Source organism: Rhinoderma darwinii, chromosome 8, assembly GCF_050947455.1.
Source record: "Rhinoderma darwinii isolate aRhiDar2 chromosome 8, aRhiDar2.hap1, whole genome shotgun sequence".
NCBI classification, from domain to species: domain Eukaryota; kingdom Metazoa; phylum Chordata; class Amphibia; order Anura; family Rhinodermatidae; genus Rhinoderma; species Rhinoderma darwinii.
Window position 1 is genome coordinate 117,670,137 of NC_134694.1, and position 15,019 is coordinate 117,685,155.

Consider the following 15,019-nt stretch of genomic DNA (forward strand, 5'->3'; position numbering starts at 1 on the left):
TGGGAGTTGCAGTTTTGCAGCATCTTGAGAGCCGTTGTAATGACGGGGTAGGGAGACAGACAGGTGAGCCCTAATCTACCCGCCACTCAGTCCCTGCCTACTTGCAACGGCCCGTCCTAGGCGACGGCGTACAACTGGGCGACGGTCCCTACGCTCAATAAGTGCACGACAGACAAACAGACAAGGGTACACAGAAGCTAAGGGAAATGGGGCAGTTGACCACGGCAACACTGTGAGCAACAAGAGTTGTGAACGAGCAGAGTCAAACCAGGAGTGTACGAGGTACCAATCGCAGAGCAGGAGCGTAGTCAGTAAAGCCAGGGTCAAAATGAAGCAAGGTCAATAATAATAGCAGGAGCAGCAGAGCCAGGAAACAGGAAAGAATCACAGGCAAAGGAGGAGCAGGAAATTAAGGTATAAATAGACAGAGGGCAGGAGCTAGCTCCGTCTGGCTAGGCTGTGATAGGCTCTCCCACTCCTCAGCCTCCCAGCCTGACTGGTAGAAGATCGTGTCACTCTCTCAGACTTAGGAGCAGGTGCAGACTTGATTACCCAGGGGCGTCGACACAGAAGTTGTCTGGCAGATCCTTTACAGCCATAAGTTAGAAATCACTGCTAAAAAATAAAGCGAAAAAAATAACAAAACACCATAAAAAATGTCATCCTATTGACAACCCTTTTTCATTTTGAAGTGACCCGGTGATCAGCTGTCGTTGCTGGGGGTCGAGGTGTTCGCTATATATATATATATATATATAATATATTTTACCGCCAGTGTTGTTAAGTTTCCTTTACCTGGGACAAAGGTTCAGCTTGCTGCCCTATACCTATATCGGAATACCATAGTCAAGGCAGAATGGCTTGTTGATGCCCTTGTGGCACCCGGGCACATGGCGGACCAGCTCGCTTTCATAGCTAAGGGCCTGTTAGCAATCACTGTAGAGGAATCGGTCCTAGATGGATGGTCCAGGTCAGCAGGAGGGGGAGCTGCTCTTTCTTAGCGCTTCTCTGTGGCTCATTGGGGGGTCCTGAGTGGGGTGACCCCCACCTCTATGATGTCCATATGCCCTAATAGATTATATGGAACGTGATAGTATTTGAGACAACCCCTTTAAAGTTCAATTTTGACACTAAAAGCCGTGAAAGGGTTAACGCTGGATTCATGTAAATTTCCTCTAAGTTTGCTACAGGATTGGAGTTCTGCAACAAGCGAAGTTCTATAATGAACCTCATTAAAGGGACGGCGTGTTTGTTACAATTAGGTTGTTTGATAGTTTTGTTTTCCTAAAAATTAAGATTTTTCCCTTTTGCGCGGCTAGTCGCCTATAAGGAAAGCTATTATCCATCCGTGATTTATCCAGAACTTTAAAAGCCAGAAATGAGTGACAAGGCAAATGGAATAAATGTTTAAACGTGCAAAAGTCAAGAGATCAAGGGCACATGTGTCACCCGCCGCCATCGCTGGTAGAAAACACACTTGTGGATCGCTGGCTGTACCCTGACATGTTAATTATCGCATCATTAACGTGTCATGATGTGCGGCTCCTCCATATACTAATGAGCCTATTCTTTTCCCATTACTTCTAATGGGACATTGTAGCTGTTTATAGCTACATTTGATTTCAGGGATATTTACAACGAGATGAACCCGAGCGAAATTACATGTTCTTTTCTTTCTCCACTTGTTCAGATCATCGCTGTTCTGTTTTCTCTGTACTTAGCCGTTCATAAAATAATTCTACATTTCTCCTACATGTTCAAGTCCAAATCACTATCAATAGGGGGCAGTATTATAGTAGTTATATTCTTGTATATAGGAGCAGTATTATAGTAGTTATATTCTTGTATATAGGAGCAGTATTATAGTAGTTATATTCTTGTATATAGGGCGCAGTATTATAGTAGTTATATTCTTGTATATAGGGGGCAGTATTATAGTAGTTATATTCTTGTATATAGGGGGCAGTATTATAGTAGTTATATTCTTGTATATAGGGGGCAGTATTATAGTAGTTATATTCTTGTATATAGGGGGCAGTAGTATAGTAGTTATATTCTTGTATATAGGGGGCAGTATTATAGTAGTTATATTCTTGTATATAGGGGCAGTATTATAGTAGTTATATTCTTGTATATAGGAGCAGTATTATAGTAGTTATATTCTTGTATATAGGGGGCAGTATTATAGTAGTTATATTCTTGTATATAGGATCAGTATTATAGTAGTTATATTCTTGTATATAGGGGGCAGTATTATAGTAGTTATATTCTTGTATATAGGGGGCAGTAGTATAGTAGTTATATTCTTGTATATAGGGGGCAGTATTATAGTAGTTATATTCTTGTATATAGGGGGCAGTAGTATAGTAGTTATATTCTTGTATATAGGGGGCAGTATTATAGTAGTTATATTCTTGTATATAGGATCAGTATTATAGTAGTTATATTCTTGTATATAGGGGGCAGTATTATAGTAGTTATATTCTTGTATATAGGGGGCAGTAGTATAGTAGTTATATTCTTGTATATAGGGGGCAGTATTATAGTAGTTATATTCTTGTATATAGGGGGCAGTAGTATAGTAGTTATATTCTTGTATATAGGATCAGTATTATAGTAGTTATATTCTTGTATATAGGGGGCAGTATTATAGTAGTTATATTCTTGTATATAGGGGGCAGTAGTATAGTAGTTATATTCTTGTATATAGGGGGCAGTATTATAGTAGTTATATTCTTGTATATAGGGGGCAGTAGTATAGTAGTTATATTCTTGTATATAGGGGGCAGTATTATAGTAGTTATATTCTTGTATATAGGATCAGTATTATAGTAGTTATATTCTTGTATATAGGGGGCAGTATTATAGTAGTTATATTCTTGTATATAGGGGGCAGTAGTATAGTAGTTATATTCTTGTATATAGGGGGCAGTATTATAGTAGTTATATTCTTGTATATAGGGGGCAGTAGTATAGTAGTTATATTCTTGTATATAGGGGCAGTATTATAGTAGTTATATTCTTGTATATAGGAGCAGTATTATAGTAGTTATATTCTTGTATATAGGGGCAGTATTATAGTAGTTATATTCTTGTATATAGGAGCAGTATTATAGTAGTTATATTCTTGTATATAGGAGCAATATTATGTTTTTTACATTCTTGTATATAGGAGCAGTATTATAGTAGTTATATTCTTGTATATAGGGGCAGTATTATAGTAGTTATATTCTTGTATATAGGATCAGTATTATAGTAGTTATATTCTTGTATATAGGGGCAGTATTATAGTAGTTATATTCTTGTATATAGGAGCAGTATTATAGTAGTTATATTCTTGTATATAGGAGCAGTATTATAGTAGATATATTCTTGTATATAGGGGCAGTATTATAGTAGTTATATTCTTGTATATAGGGAGCAGTATTATAGTAGTTATATTCTTGTATATAGGAGCAGTATTATAGTAGTTATATTCTTGTATATAGGAGCAGTATTATAGTAGTTATATTCTTGTATATAGGAGGCAGTATTATAGTAGTTATATTCTTGTATATAGGAGCAGTATTATAGTAGTTATATTCTTGTATATAGGGGCAGTATTATAGTAGTTATAGTATTGTATACAGGAGCAGTATTATAGTAGTTATATTCTTGTATATAGAGGGCAGTATTATCGTAGTTATATTCTTGTATATAGGGAGCAGTATTATAGTAGTTATATTCTTGTATATAGGGGCAGTACTATCGTAGTTATATTCTTGTATATAGGGGGCAGTATTATAGTAGTTATATTCTTTTATATCGGAGCAATATTATGTTTTTTACATTCTTGTATATAGGGCAGTATTATAGTAGTTATATTCTTGTATATAGGAGCAGTATTATAGTAGTTATATTCTTGTATATAGGGGCAGTATTATAGTAGTTATATTCTTGTATATAGGAGCAGTATTATAGTAGTTATATTCTTGTTTATAGGGGCAGTATTATAGTAATCTTGTATATAGGGGCAGTATTATAGTAGTTATATTCTTGTATATAGGGAGCAGTATTATAGTAGTTATATTCTTCTATATAGGGGCAGTATTATAGTAGTTATATTCTTGTATATAGGGGGAAGTATTATAGTAGTTATATTCTTGTATATAGGGGCAGTATTATAGTAGTTATATTCTTGTATATAGGGGCAGTATTATAGTAGTTATATTCTTGTATATAGGGGCAGTATTATAGTAGTTATATTCTTGTATATAGGAGCAGTATTATAGTAGTTATATTCTTGTATATAGGGGCAGTATTATAGTCGAATATATTCTTGTAAATAGGGGCAGTATTATAGTAGTTATATTCTTGTATATAGGAGCAGTATTATAGTAGTTATATTCTTGGATATAGGGCAGTATTATAGTAGTTATATTCTTGTATATAGGGGCAGTATTATAGTAGTTATATTCTTGTATATAGGGGGCAGTATTTTTATATTTATATTACTGTACATAGGAAACCGGAGCCAAAGCTTTTGTAATTTATATTTATAATAATACAATTTATTCTTTTTCCTCTTCCTATACCACAAAGGAAATTTACATTTCCATCTTTAAAATGTCAACCATTTTCATTGTTCATTTCACTTTTAGCGGGACCGACTTACAAGTTTTAGGAAATCAGGGGTGAAAAAAGAAAAGCTGCTCATTCAGCATCCCACAGATCCACAGGCAACCATAACAGAATTCCCAGCACCGCAACAACTTTTTGATGAGCATTCATTGAATTTGTCTGAGAAAGAAATCATGGATCTTTTTGAGAAAATGATGGTGAGTCTCCTAAATGTTTACTTGTATTTTCAAAATGTAATAATTTTTTCCAAATTTTATTCATATTATTTTTAAATTGTACAAAAATTCCATTAGAAGGAAAAGTTTTTCGTTTTTTTTAAACCGTTTTGGTATTTTTGGGTACAGCCATTGCCTTCTTTGACCTGACTGAATATACACCCTATTTACAAGGTCATTCAACAGGTTTGTCGTTTGGTCATGGTGCTGAATAATTTTCTGGAAATAACCATATCTCATAGTATTTTCTCTTGATGAAAAGTTGACATGTGCGTTGTAATGGCTGCCTCATGTGATGGCCTAACTAGTTGCATGTAAAATAAAGTCAGTGTTACCAGGAGCTACCCCTTCAAATTAAAGGATTATGGCCAATGCAGTGGCATCATTTTTGCCCTCAAATTCAGCTTTCGTTTAAAGGGACTATTTATGAGGAGAAACTGTTATAAAAATATGTAACAATATAATGCTTATAGGTCACTTTATGTTGTGAAGTTTTGCGCTTTATGGCAGATCCAATGAGTGGGAACTAATAAAAAATTTGTCTCCGTAGACTAGTACAGTCTACAGAAAGTGATGAAGTTCAGTCCTCTCCACAGAAATTTAGGGAGTGACACGGGAGTTGCATATATAAAGTTTCTATCCTGGCTTATCTAGACCTCTAGCAGTACAATAGAGCTGTCTAAATATAATGAGATGACTCTGCTTACTCTGTCCTCTAATTATAATGAGATTACTCTGCTGACTGTCTTAGTCTACACAGCAAAGCTAAGAAGTGAGATGCAGAAAAAAAAGAAAATGTCAGTCTACTGTGTATGCTACAATGACCAGTGTGGAAACTGGAATATTTTAGATTTATTTTTTTATTCATATGGTTAGTCACATTTAAAAAAAATGAAACACAGTAAAAAGTAAAAAAATAAAAATATTAGAGAAAAAAACACTGAAACAAATATGTAATTTCCCGATTAATACATTCCCTTGTAATTTGCAGTTCTGCCAAACTAAACCATTATAGTCAACAATTTATTATCTATGCAAAGTGCAAAAATAAAATCACAAATTTGTAGAGATTTGATAAACAACAAATAATTAACCTTTAAAATATAAAATATTTGTTCAAGATACTGAGTTTTATTATTTTATTTTATTTTTTTACAAAAAAGTAAATTGATGCACATTGTATAACATGGTCTAGTTTTCGAATTAAAAGGGGGAGAAAAAAAATGAGTATCGTGTTTATTGAGATCCTGGTAACAAAGAACATTTGTGTCTCTGGTTCTGTGCGAATGAATGGCGGTGACAATCAGTATTATCTCTACTAGTGCATATTCTATAGAATTGTACACGGATATCCCTGTTATTATATCCCTGTTATTATATCCCTGTTATTATATCACTGTTATTATATCAATGTTATTATATCACTGTTACTATTGTTTGTGATCTTAGTGTAGCTTATAATAAAACAATTAATTATAGTGATAGTTACTTTTTAAAAAAAATAATAAAAAAACCATCATAAATTCTATTATTACTTTACATCCCAAATTAAATAATGAAATTATTAAACACCAAGTACTTGATGCTCTTCATATCCCTGACCAGATACATCAGATGCCCATTCAGACTCCATTATCCTAAAACCTAAAGATGCAAAAACATTCTTTTTCTTTTGCATTCCTTCTCTAATATCATCTTTTCTCCATTCTATTTCATTCTTTTACTTCTGTCTTTTACTCGTAATTTTCTTTTTCACGGTTTTTCCTTTCCATCATTCCGTCTTTTTCCTTCTACCTTCCTTGTACCTCTTATTTGTACCTGTGCGGTTTCTCCTCTCTCCATCCATCCAAACTTTTTCTTTTATTTCCTTCCTTTTCCTTTCTTTCTTTCTCTTTCTTTCTCTTCTTTCTCTTTCTTTCTCTTCTTTCTCTTTCTTTCTCTTTCTTTCTTTCTTTCTCTTTCTTTCTTTCTCTTTCTTTCTCTTTCTTTCTCTTCTTTCTCTTTCTTTCTCTTTCTTTCTTTCTTTCTCTTTCTTTCTTTCTCTTTCTTTCTCTTTCTTTCTCTTTCTCTTTCTTTCTTTCTTTCTCTTTCTTTCTTTCTTTCTCTTTCTTTCCTTTCCTTTCCTTTCTTTCTTTCCTCCTTTTCTTTCCTCCTTTTCTTTCCTCTTTTCTTTCCCATTCCCTTCCTTCCTCCCTCTCATTCCTTTCCTCCCTCCCTTCTATTTACCATTTATTTTATTTTGTTCCTTTTTTTCCCTTTCCTTCTCTATCCACCCATCATTGTCGTTTTTAATTTATTTTTCTCTATCTTTACTATTTTCTTACATTTTAGAACATTTACTGGACCAATAAAATGAAACCAGGAAAAAAAATCCATCAACCTTCAAAATTACATCACCTGTTAGGCACAGTCTATGGATGGGCAAATACGATCTGTTTCATGCAGTCTATATTCAGATCATACTTTTGGTAACACATTACATCCCTCCCTCTCTTGTACTTGTATATGTTGCCCCTAGTGGACATAAACAACTCTACAGCAAGCTTCCATAATGTAAAAGGACACAATCAGATTTAATACATTCTACATTAGAGTAGACCATTATGTGATTAGTTTGGGGCTATAATTTCCAAAGCGATTTTATGATCCTAAATGCACGATCTTTGTTTTAACAGGCATACACTTAGTCTGAATGGATGGAGTCATTTGCTATTAACAAAGAACAAAAGCGCAGCTAAATATATCTCCTAATGCAAGCAATAAGTGTAAATAGATGGAAGAAATGAGATAAAATTAAAGCAAATTATAAAACATTTTCCTCCCTTTTTAACAGGCGTTCACAAATAATAACATAATTGCTATTTTTCTATTGCGTCTATTTACTTGCGGCTCATGGAATCCGTATTATTAATGAACTACTGTTATATATTTTGGGAAAACACTGTGCAAACTTCTATTGTCGGCTGCCCAACTAAAACCAAAAATAGAAATGAAAAATAATGTATTGTAAGTGTCTACTATGTAAATATATTGTACAACTGTCGCACCCGCAATACTAGTAAATAGTGGGCAGAGGGACCTAATAATAGGGGTATAAAGACCATTCTCACTGATACAGGGACCAGTTAAATGCTAATCCCCAGCAGCATGCAAACCTGCTACAATGCTATATGAGGGAGGTCGCATAGATGCAAAATACTGATGAGCATCCACTCGTACAACAATTCGGGCCGCTTCGTATTATAATCGCGCACAGATAAGTCTTCTATAAAGTGCCAGTCACATGGTTACATGTAGTGCACCAACCTGACCTATTCCTATTCTTAGAAACATGTAGGGTATTTCTGCTGACTCTCTACCACCATATCTGGCCAATCCATTTCCGATTAGCAGTTCTATATAATACATATGTAGACCCGCACTAGTTGTCGATGGTTCCTTCCAGCACTGACCATGAAGATCTCAATGCTTTATGAGAAGGAGTTGGTTTAGGCTCTGACTAATCTAATGTCTGCCAAACTCTAGAATCCATTCCATAATAGAATATATTGCAATCAGTCCTACTGTGGGCCCAGAGGCTTAACTTGAAGCTCTTGGGGCCCTAGTGCAAAAATTCATAAATCTACGAGGACCCCACTATGTGCCATGGGCTGTTTAGAAAAAAATGGCGTCTTCTAATGTGGCAGATTATGGGTCCTCCAGGTGCCAGGGCCCAGTTGTCACTGCTACCTCTGAACGCCCTATAGCTAAACCCCAGTGTGGGCCATTTCTTGTCACCCACCAAGCCTTTAGGTCAATTGAAGAGAGATGATCAAAGTAGCAAAAGTCCAGATTATCCTTGACACGATCACTTTACTGAAAATGAATTCTGTCCTATACGAGAATAATTTCATCAATGTAAAATAAAGTCTGTGCAACCAGATCTACAATGTGATATATCCTTATTGTTGTCTACATGGTCAAGATTCGCCGTTAATCTATTTTCTGAAATGGCCCCATTGTCAATCAAAAAAGAGCTAAAAAAAAAAGGAAATGACAAATCAACTTAAAGGGTAACTAAAAGTTCAACAAACTTCTGACATGTCAGTGACTTGTCAGAAGTTTTGATTGGTGGGGGTCAGAGTGCTGAGACCCCACCAACCGCTAAAATGATGCGGCAGAAGTGCTTGTGTGATCGCTCAGACACTTTGTGTCTGTTTGTCTTTTTTCCGGAAGTCAATGTATCGGAGTACCAGCCCAATAGGAAGTCTATAAGCCCGTACTCCGATACATCGGCCTTCCGGAAAAAGCTGAGTACTCACATGAGCACTTCTGCCGCTTCGTTTTAGCGATTGATCGGTGTTTCCGTGCTTGGACCACAACCAATCAAAAATTCTGACATGTCACTATGACATGTCAGAAGTTTGTCAAACGTTTAGTTACCCTTCATTGGACTTTCCCCATGGTCATCTTGTCATCCCACCATTAGGTCTTTTGGTGACCTCATTCTGTATGGTACTAAATCGAAATTTTTGCATTTTAATTAATACTTTGCTTGAGTGGCAGAACTGAGGCCATAAGAACCCATAAATTTGGAGGTGAACAGTTCGAGGCTTCCACAGTACTGCACGTGGTTGTTTCTCTCCTAATCAGGTAGACTTGTTTACCCCATGAGTACTCTACAGGTTGTTACAGGAATACGTTTTACCTCTAGGATAGTTGATTCTTTCTAACATAGTAAGATATGTATCCAACCAGCTGTCGGCCAACGTTTCCACTGGTCCCTTAGTCCAACAATTACCAGCTGTCTTCCCTACGACCAACGGCTTATTTAAAAAAAATTGCAAAACTACAGTAGGTCAGACGACCTCTATCAGCCGGATCATGGGGTCATCTTTGGACCTCACCACCACACCTCCATGATGGAGGAATATCATCCTTCTCAGTCGTCTCCTACCTGTGGCTCTCCAGCGGCCTTGGAGCCTGTTATTTTACTCTTGGTCTCCGTGTACGGACCTTGAGACCTCGTCCTAGAATCGGGAACCCATGCTCAATCCTGGTGGAAATGAGAAGGAAAAAACAAAAAGATTTATCACATCAATTCAACTTTTTCGATTTGATTGAATGAATCCACTATGTGTGACGTTTTCAGTGTTTTCCCTCATATGTATCCTGGGACGAGAATGCTGCAGGCAAGCCGTGGACACACGCAGGGAAAATCACAAGACGTGTGGATTTCTTGTAAACCCGACCATCACGTCTCCTGCTGTCCCACTGAGCGTCACATCACCGCGCGCCATGATCCGCTTACGTGAAATTCCACACAACTTGCTACGACAGTGATAGATTTTAGACCCTGTGAGAATGAAGCGGAGACAGGTTTTTCCAAACAGATGTGACGAGCGTTACCAAGTAGCAGCCGGGATAATGAATTCATCTCTGTAGCGTTCTCTGCTCTCACGATGCGCCACTAAATGAGTTTTCTATGAGAAGATGTTTAACCCGATACTTTTATTATGGACTCCCGGGTCATTCTGGGAAATGAGTGTTGAGGATGTGACAAGGGAACGGTTACTATGTACATTATACATCCTGGTACTTCCAGTGTTCTCATTGCTGAATAGTGGAAGTCTCCACTGATACATTGTAACAGCTCAGCCCCTACTGGTGATTCTGTGAACTGTTTGTGCAGTCATGTGATGTGAGGCCATAAAGAAATTGGAATCTTTTTGCTTCTTTAGTATTGTGTATCTTAGAATACATCAGACATTAGAACACGTAGACATTTTATTTAGTGAGTTTATTTTTATAATATTGGCTTTGTTATCATTGGCACTTTGTATCTTTAGAACTTGTCTTGCAATGATAGAAAAAACAACTTTATTTAGGCTACATTCACACGACTTTTTTGTAACGGCCGTTATACGGACGTTTTTGGAACAATAGTTCTATGGGTGTACTCGCATGGCTGTTCTTTTAACGGGCCGTGAAATCTGGCCGTCAAAAAATAGGACGTCCTATTTTTGGCCCCTCGGCTCCCATAGAAGTCAATGGATCAGTTTTTACAGGCCGTTTTCTATGAATCCATTCTTGTAACTGCCGGTAAAAACTGATCCTGGCCGGGGATTCCCTGCATACAGTGCTACTTTGAGCGCTGAGCCCGGGGAAGCCCTTGACATTACTACCCATATATGGACAGTGATGTTGAGCTTTCAACTGTGGAGTCTCCGGCCAGATAATCGTGAGATCTCTGGCTGGGGACTCCTGTCTCCCTCTGAACCCCCTGTAAATAGCACCACCCTGTAGATAGTGGCACCCCCGTCCAGATATCGCCGCTGTAGCTTCTTGACGGAGCGGAATCCCCGGCCGACGCACTGTCTGTGGATTCCGCTGCTGAAGCCCCTGGCGTTACTGTCCATATATGGACAGAGACATCAGGGGCTCCCTCTAGGAGTGAAATCCCCAGCCAGAGGGTTTCTGTTCCTACAGGGAGCTACAGTGCCGCTATCTACGGGGATGCCGCTATCTACAGGGGGTGCTATCTACATGTGGGGGCACTATCTACAAGGAGGGTGCCATCTACAGGGGGGGTGTCATCTACAAAGGGGGGTTAGTTCTATCTACAGGGGTGTAGCGCTATCTACATGGGCACCGTGGTACTATATGGGGGTCTGACTATCTTCAGGGGACACGTGCTATATACATGGGCACACTGGCACTATGAGGGAACTGGCACTTTATATGTGGGCACTATGGCACTCTCACTTTATATGTGGGCACTGTGGCACTATGTGGGCACTATCTACAGGGTCATTGCAGCAATATCTACATGGGAACTCTGGTGTTTTCAGGGGATTTGAACAATAAAACCAACAAATTAAATCCATCTGTTTTTTTAACGGCCATTAAAAAAAGGACAGACGGAGTGGAAATGGATGAAAATGTGTAGACACCGATGCAAAATGGTCATGCTAAACTGACCGTTTCTAATGGCCATTTTTTTCACTGTCGTGTGAATATAGCCTTAGAATTTTTGTGATGTGAATTACATTCATAGTGTTTACAGAGAGTTTCCAACATGAAACATTCAGGATGTATAATAATATAGAACTGTACAATATGTTTAACTTGATGTTTTCTGAGGTTCATATAGCACGTGTATGGTAGAAAAAGGTTGCAAATAGTTCAGAAAAATTCTATCTATCTCATCTATCTATCTATCTATCTATCTATCTATCTATCTATCTATCTATCTATCTATCTATCTATCTATCTATCTATCTATCTATCTATCTATCTATCTCATATCTATGTATCTCATATCTATCTATCTATCTATCTATCTATCTATCTATCTATCTATCTATCTATCTATCTATCTATCTATCTATCTATCTATCTATCTATCTATCTATCTATCTATCTATCTATCTATCTATCTCATATCTCTATCTATCTATCTATCTCATATCTATCTATCTCATATCTATCTATCTCATATCTATCTATCTCATATCTATCTATCTCATATCTATCTATCTCATATCTATCTATCTCATATCTATCTATCTCATATCTATCTATCTCATATCTATCTATCTCATATCTATCTATCTCATATCTATCTATCTACGCAACTACTGCTGTAGCAGCTGTAGCGGCTGCTCTGGGGCCTGCGGCATCAGGGGGCCCATGTCGCCCGCCGGCACGTGCCCCCCCCCCCCATGGCCGGAGGCTCCGCTAGCTGCCGCTATAGCTGCTACAGCGTGACGCCACTAAACACTATGGCAGAGCAGGGAGGTAAAGGGGTTGTTCCTGCATAAGACATGTATCCCCTATCCACAGGACATCCACAGGATAGGGGATACATGTGTGATCGCTGGCAGCGATAGGGAGAATGGGGGACCGAAAGTCCCCCAATGTTCTCCATCACAAACCTCGGACTTGTGAATTGTGCACTGGTCGTGCTTGTGCGCATGCGTGACCAGCGCTCCTTTCATTTTTATTGAGCTGCGCAGACGCCGGAAGTCCGAGGTTAGTCATGGAGAACTTCGGGGGACTTTCGGTCCCCCATTCTCCCTATCGCTGCCAGCGATCACACATGTATCCCCTCTCCTGTGGATAGGGGATACATGTCTTTTGTAGGACACACTGTAGGTCGGATTTTTTTTGGGGGTTGGGGCTGCATGGCGCTACCTACAGGGGGGGCTGTATGGCGCTACCTACAGGGGGGGCAAGTATGGTGCTACCTACAGGGGGGCTGTATGGCGCTACCTACAGGGGGGGCTGTATGGCGTTCTCTACAGGGGGGGCTGTATGGCGTTCTCTACAGGGGGGCTGTATGGCATTACCTACAGGGGGGCTGTATGGCACTACCTACAGGGGGGGGCTGTATGGCGTACTCTACAGGGGGGGGCTGTATGGCGTTCTCTACAGGGGGGGCTGTATGGCGTTCTCTACAGGGGGGCTGTATGGCGTTACCTACAGGGGGGGGCTGTATGGCGTTACCTACAGGGGGGGCCTGTATGGCGTTACCTACAGGGGGGGCTGTATGGCATTCTCTACAGGGGGGGCTGTATGGCGTTACCTACATGGGGGGCTGTATGGCGTTACCTACATGGGGGGCTGTATGGCGTTACCTACATGGGGGGCTGTATGGCGTTACCTACATGGGGGGCTGTATGGCGTTACCTACAGGGGGGGCTGTATGGCGTTATCTACAGAGGGGGCTGTATGGCGTTAGCTACAGAGGGGGCTGTATGGCGTGATCTACAGGGGGGCTGTATGGCGTTAGCTATAGAGGGGGCTGTATGGCGTTAGCTACAGAGGGGGCTGTATGGCGTGATCTACAGGGGGGCTGTATGGCACTATCTACAGAGGGGGCTGTATGGCGTGATTTACAGGGGGGGGGCTGTAAAAAAGGCACTATCTACAAGGGGGGGGGGGGTTGTGTGACACCCAGGGGAGGGGGGGCCCCAGTCATAAGTTTGCTATGGGGCCCAGTCTTTCCTAGTTACGCCCCTGTATCTATCTCTCTATCTCTCCATCTCGTGTCTATCTTTCGTAAAATGACAGATGTAGCAGAGCTGTGCTTGTTGTTTAACACAATGTACTCTGATATTAGAATGTGTTCTCTCTGCTTTCTAATTCCATTTTACAAATTCAGCTCGCCTACATCTTTTCAGTGAGTTTCATTTACTTGTGATGTGGCAAAGTGGAGAGCTGCTCTGATCTTCTCTACACTAGATCCAAAGTAATTGTGGAGATGGAAGATCAGAATGCTTTAAAATAAAAATTTTAGTTTTGAATGGAGAAATCCTTTTAATAGTCACTCTAGAAACGTTGCCTTTAAAGTGCGTCATGTCTGAAGGCCGGAACAGCAGGGAATCTGCGGCAGACTGTTTGGGGTTTATCCATGTGGAATTATGAGGTTGTAGCTCATTGCATGAAATATTCTAAAGATGGGGCAGAAGTTATCATTTATTTGTAATTTTTAGGGTACAGCTCGAAATATACAAAAGCTGATTAGAACAATAAGGCTGCGTTCATATGTAGCGGATTTGCTGCAGCTTTTCTGTCTGGATAAATATTTGGCGACCGTGTGTGTCGCTACGCAATCCTAGAAAGAACCGTAGACCTAATTATATCATGACTTGGTAAATCGTTGATACAATTGATATATATTGATTTCTTCTCTGTAATCTTTCACCTATAGGAAGATATGAATCTGAATGAAGAGAAGAAGGCGCCGTTACGGCAGAAAGAACTGGCGAGGAAGCACGAGATGGTGGTCCAATACATATCAGCCACTGCCAAATCGGTAAGTTGTGTCTTATTTAGTTACATGTGCTTCTAATCGGGGACAGTTACTTAGTATTTATAATTTTACTGATCACTTAGTGTTGGTGGCAACATTGAGGCATGAGATATAAAGTGCCTCATACCTCCTTGGCATCCACTATATTAATGACCTGCATCCTTTTTTAAAGTGGCACTAAGTGGTCTTCCTTTGCTGGAGATTTGACTGAAATCTATTGTTCTCTGTTATCAGGCATTTCAGTGGAGGAAAAAGTGCTACCCCGATATATCTCCAATATTAAGGAGATTTACATTTAGATGTGTGATTGATATTAACAGCTTTTCTTTTGGTTAGTGGCTCTTTAAAACTGACCGTGCTAAAATATGGCCGCCTCCGTGGAGTATAA

At 39.1% G+C, this 15,019-nt stretch overlaps 1 protein-coding gene across 4 annotated transcripts in view; it reads left to right on the top strand.

The window, feature by feature from the left end:
- Window positions 1-15,019, top strand: part of DIAPH2 (diaphanous related formin 2) — a 952,586-nt gene that overhangs the window by 81,258 nt on the left and 856,309 nt on the right. For all 4 annotated transcript variants that reach the window (XM_075836589.1, XM_075836591.1, XM_075836588.1 and 1 more), the window contains 2 exons: window positions 4,641-4,817; window positions 14,530-14,634. In XM_075836589.1, coding sequence (XP_075692704.1) covers window positions 4,641-4,817; window positions 14,530-14,634 — 282 coding nt within the window. The remainder of the gene's footprint in view (window positions 1-4,640; window positions 4,818-14,529; window positions 14,635-15,019) is intronic.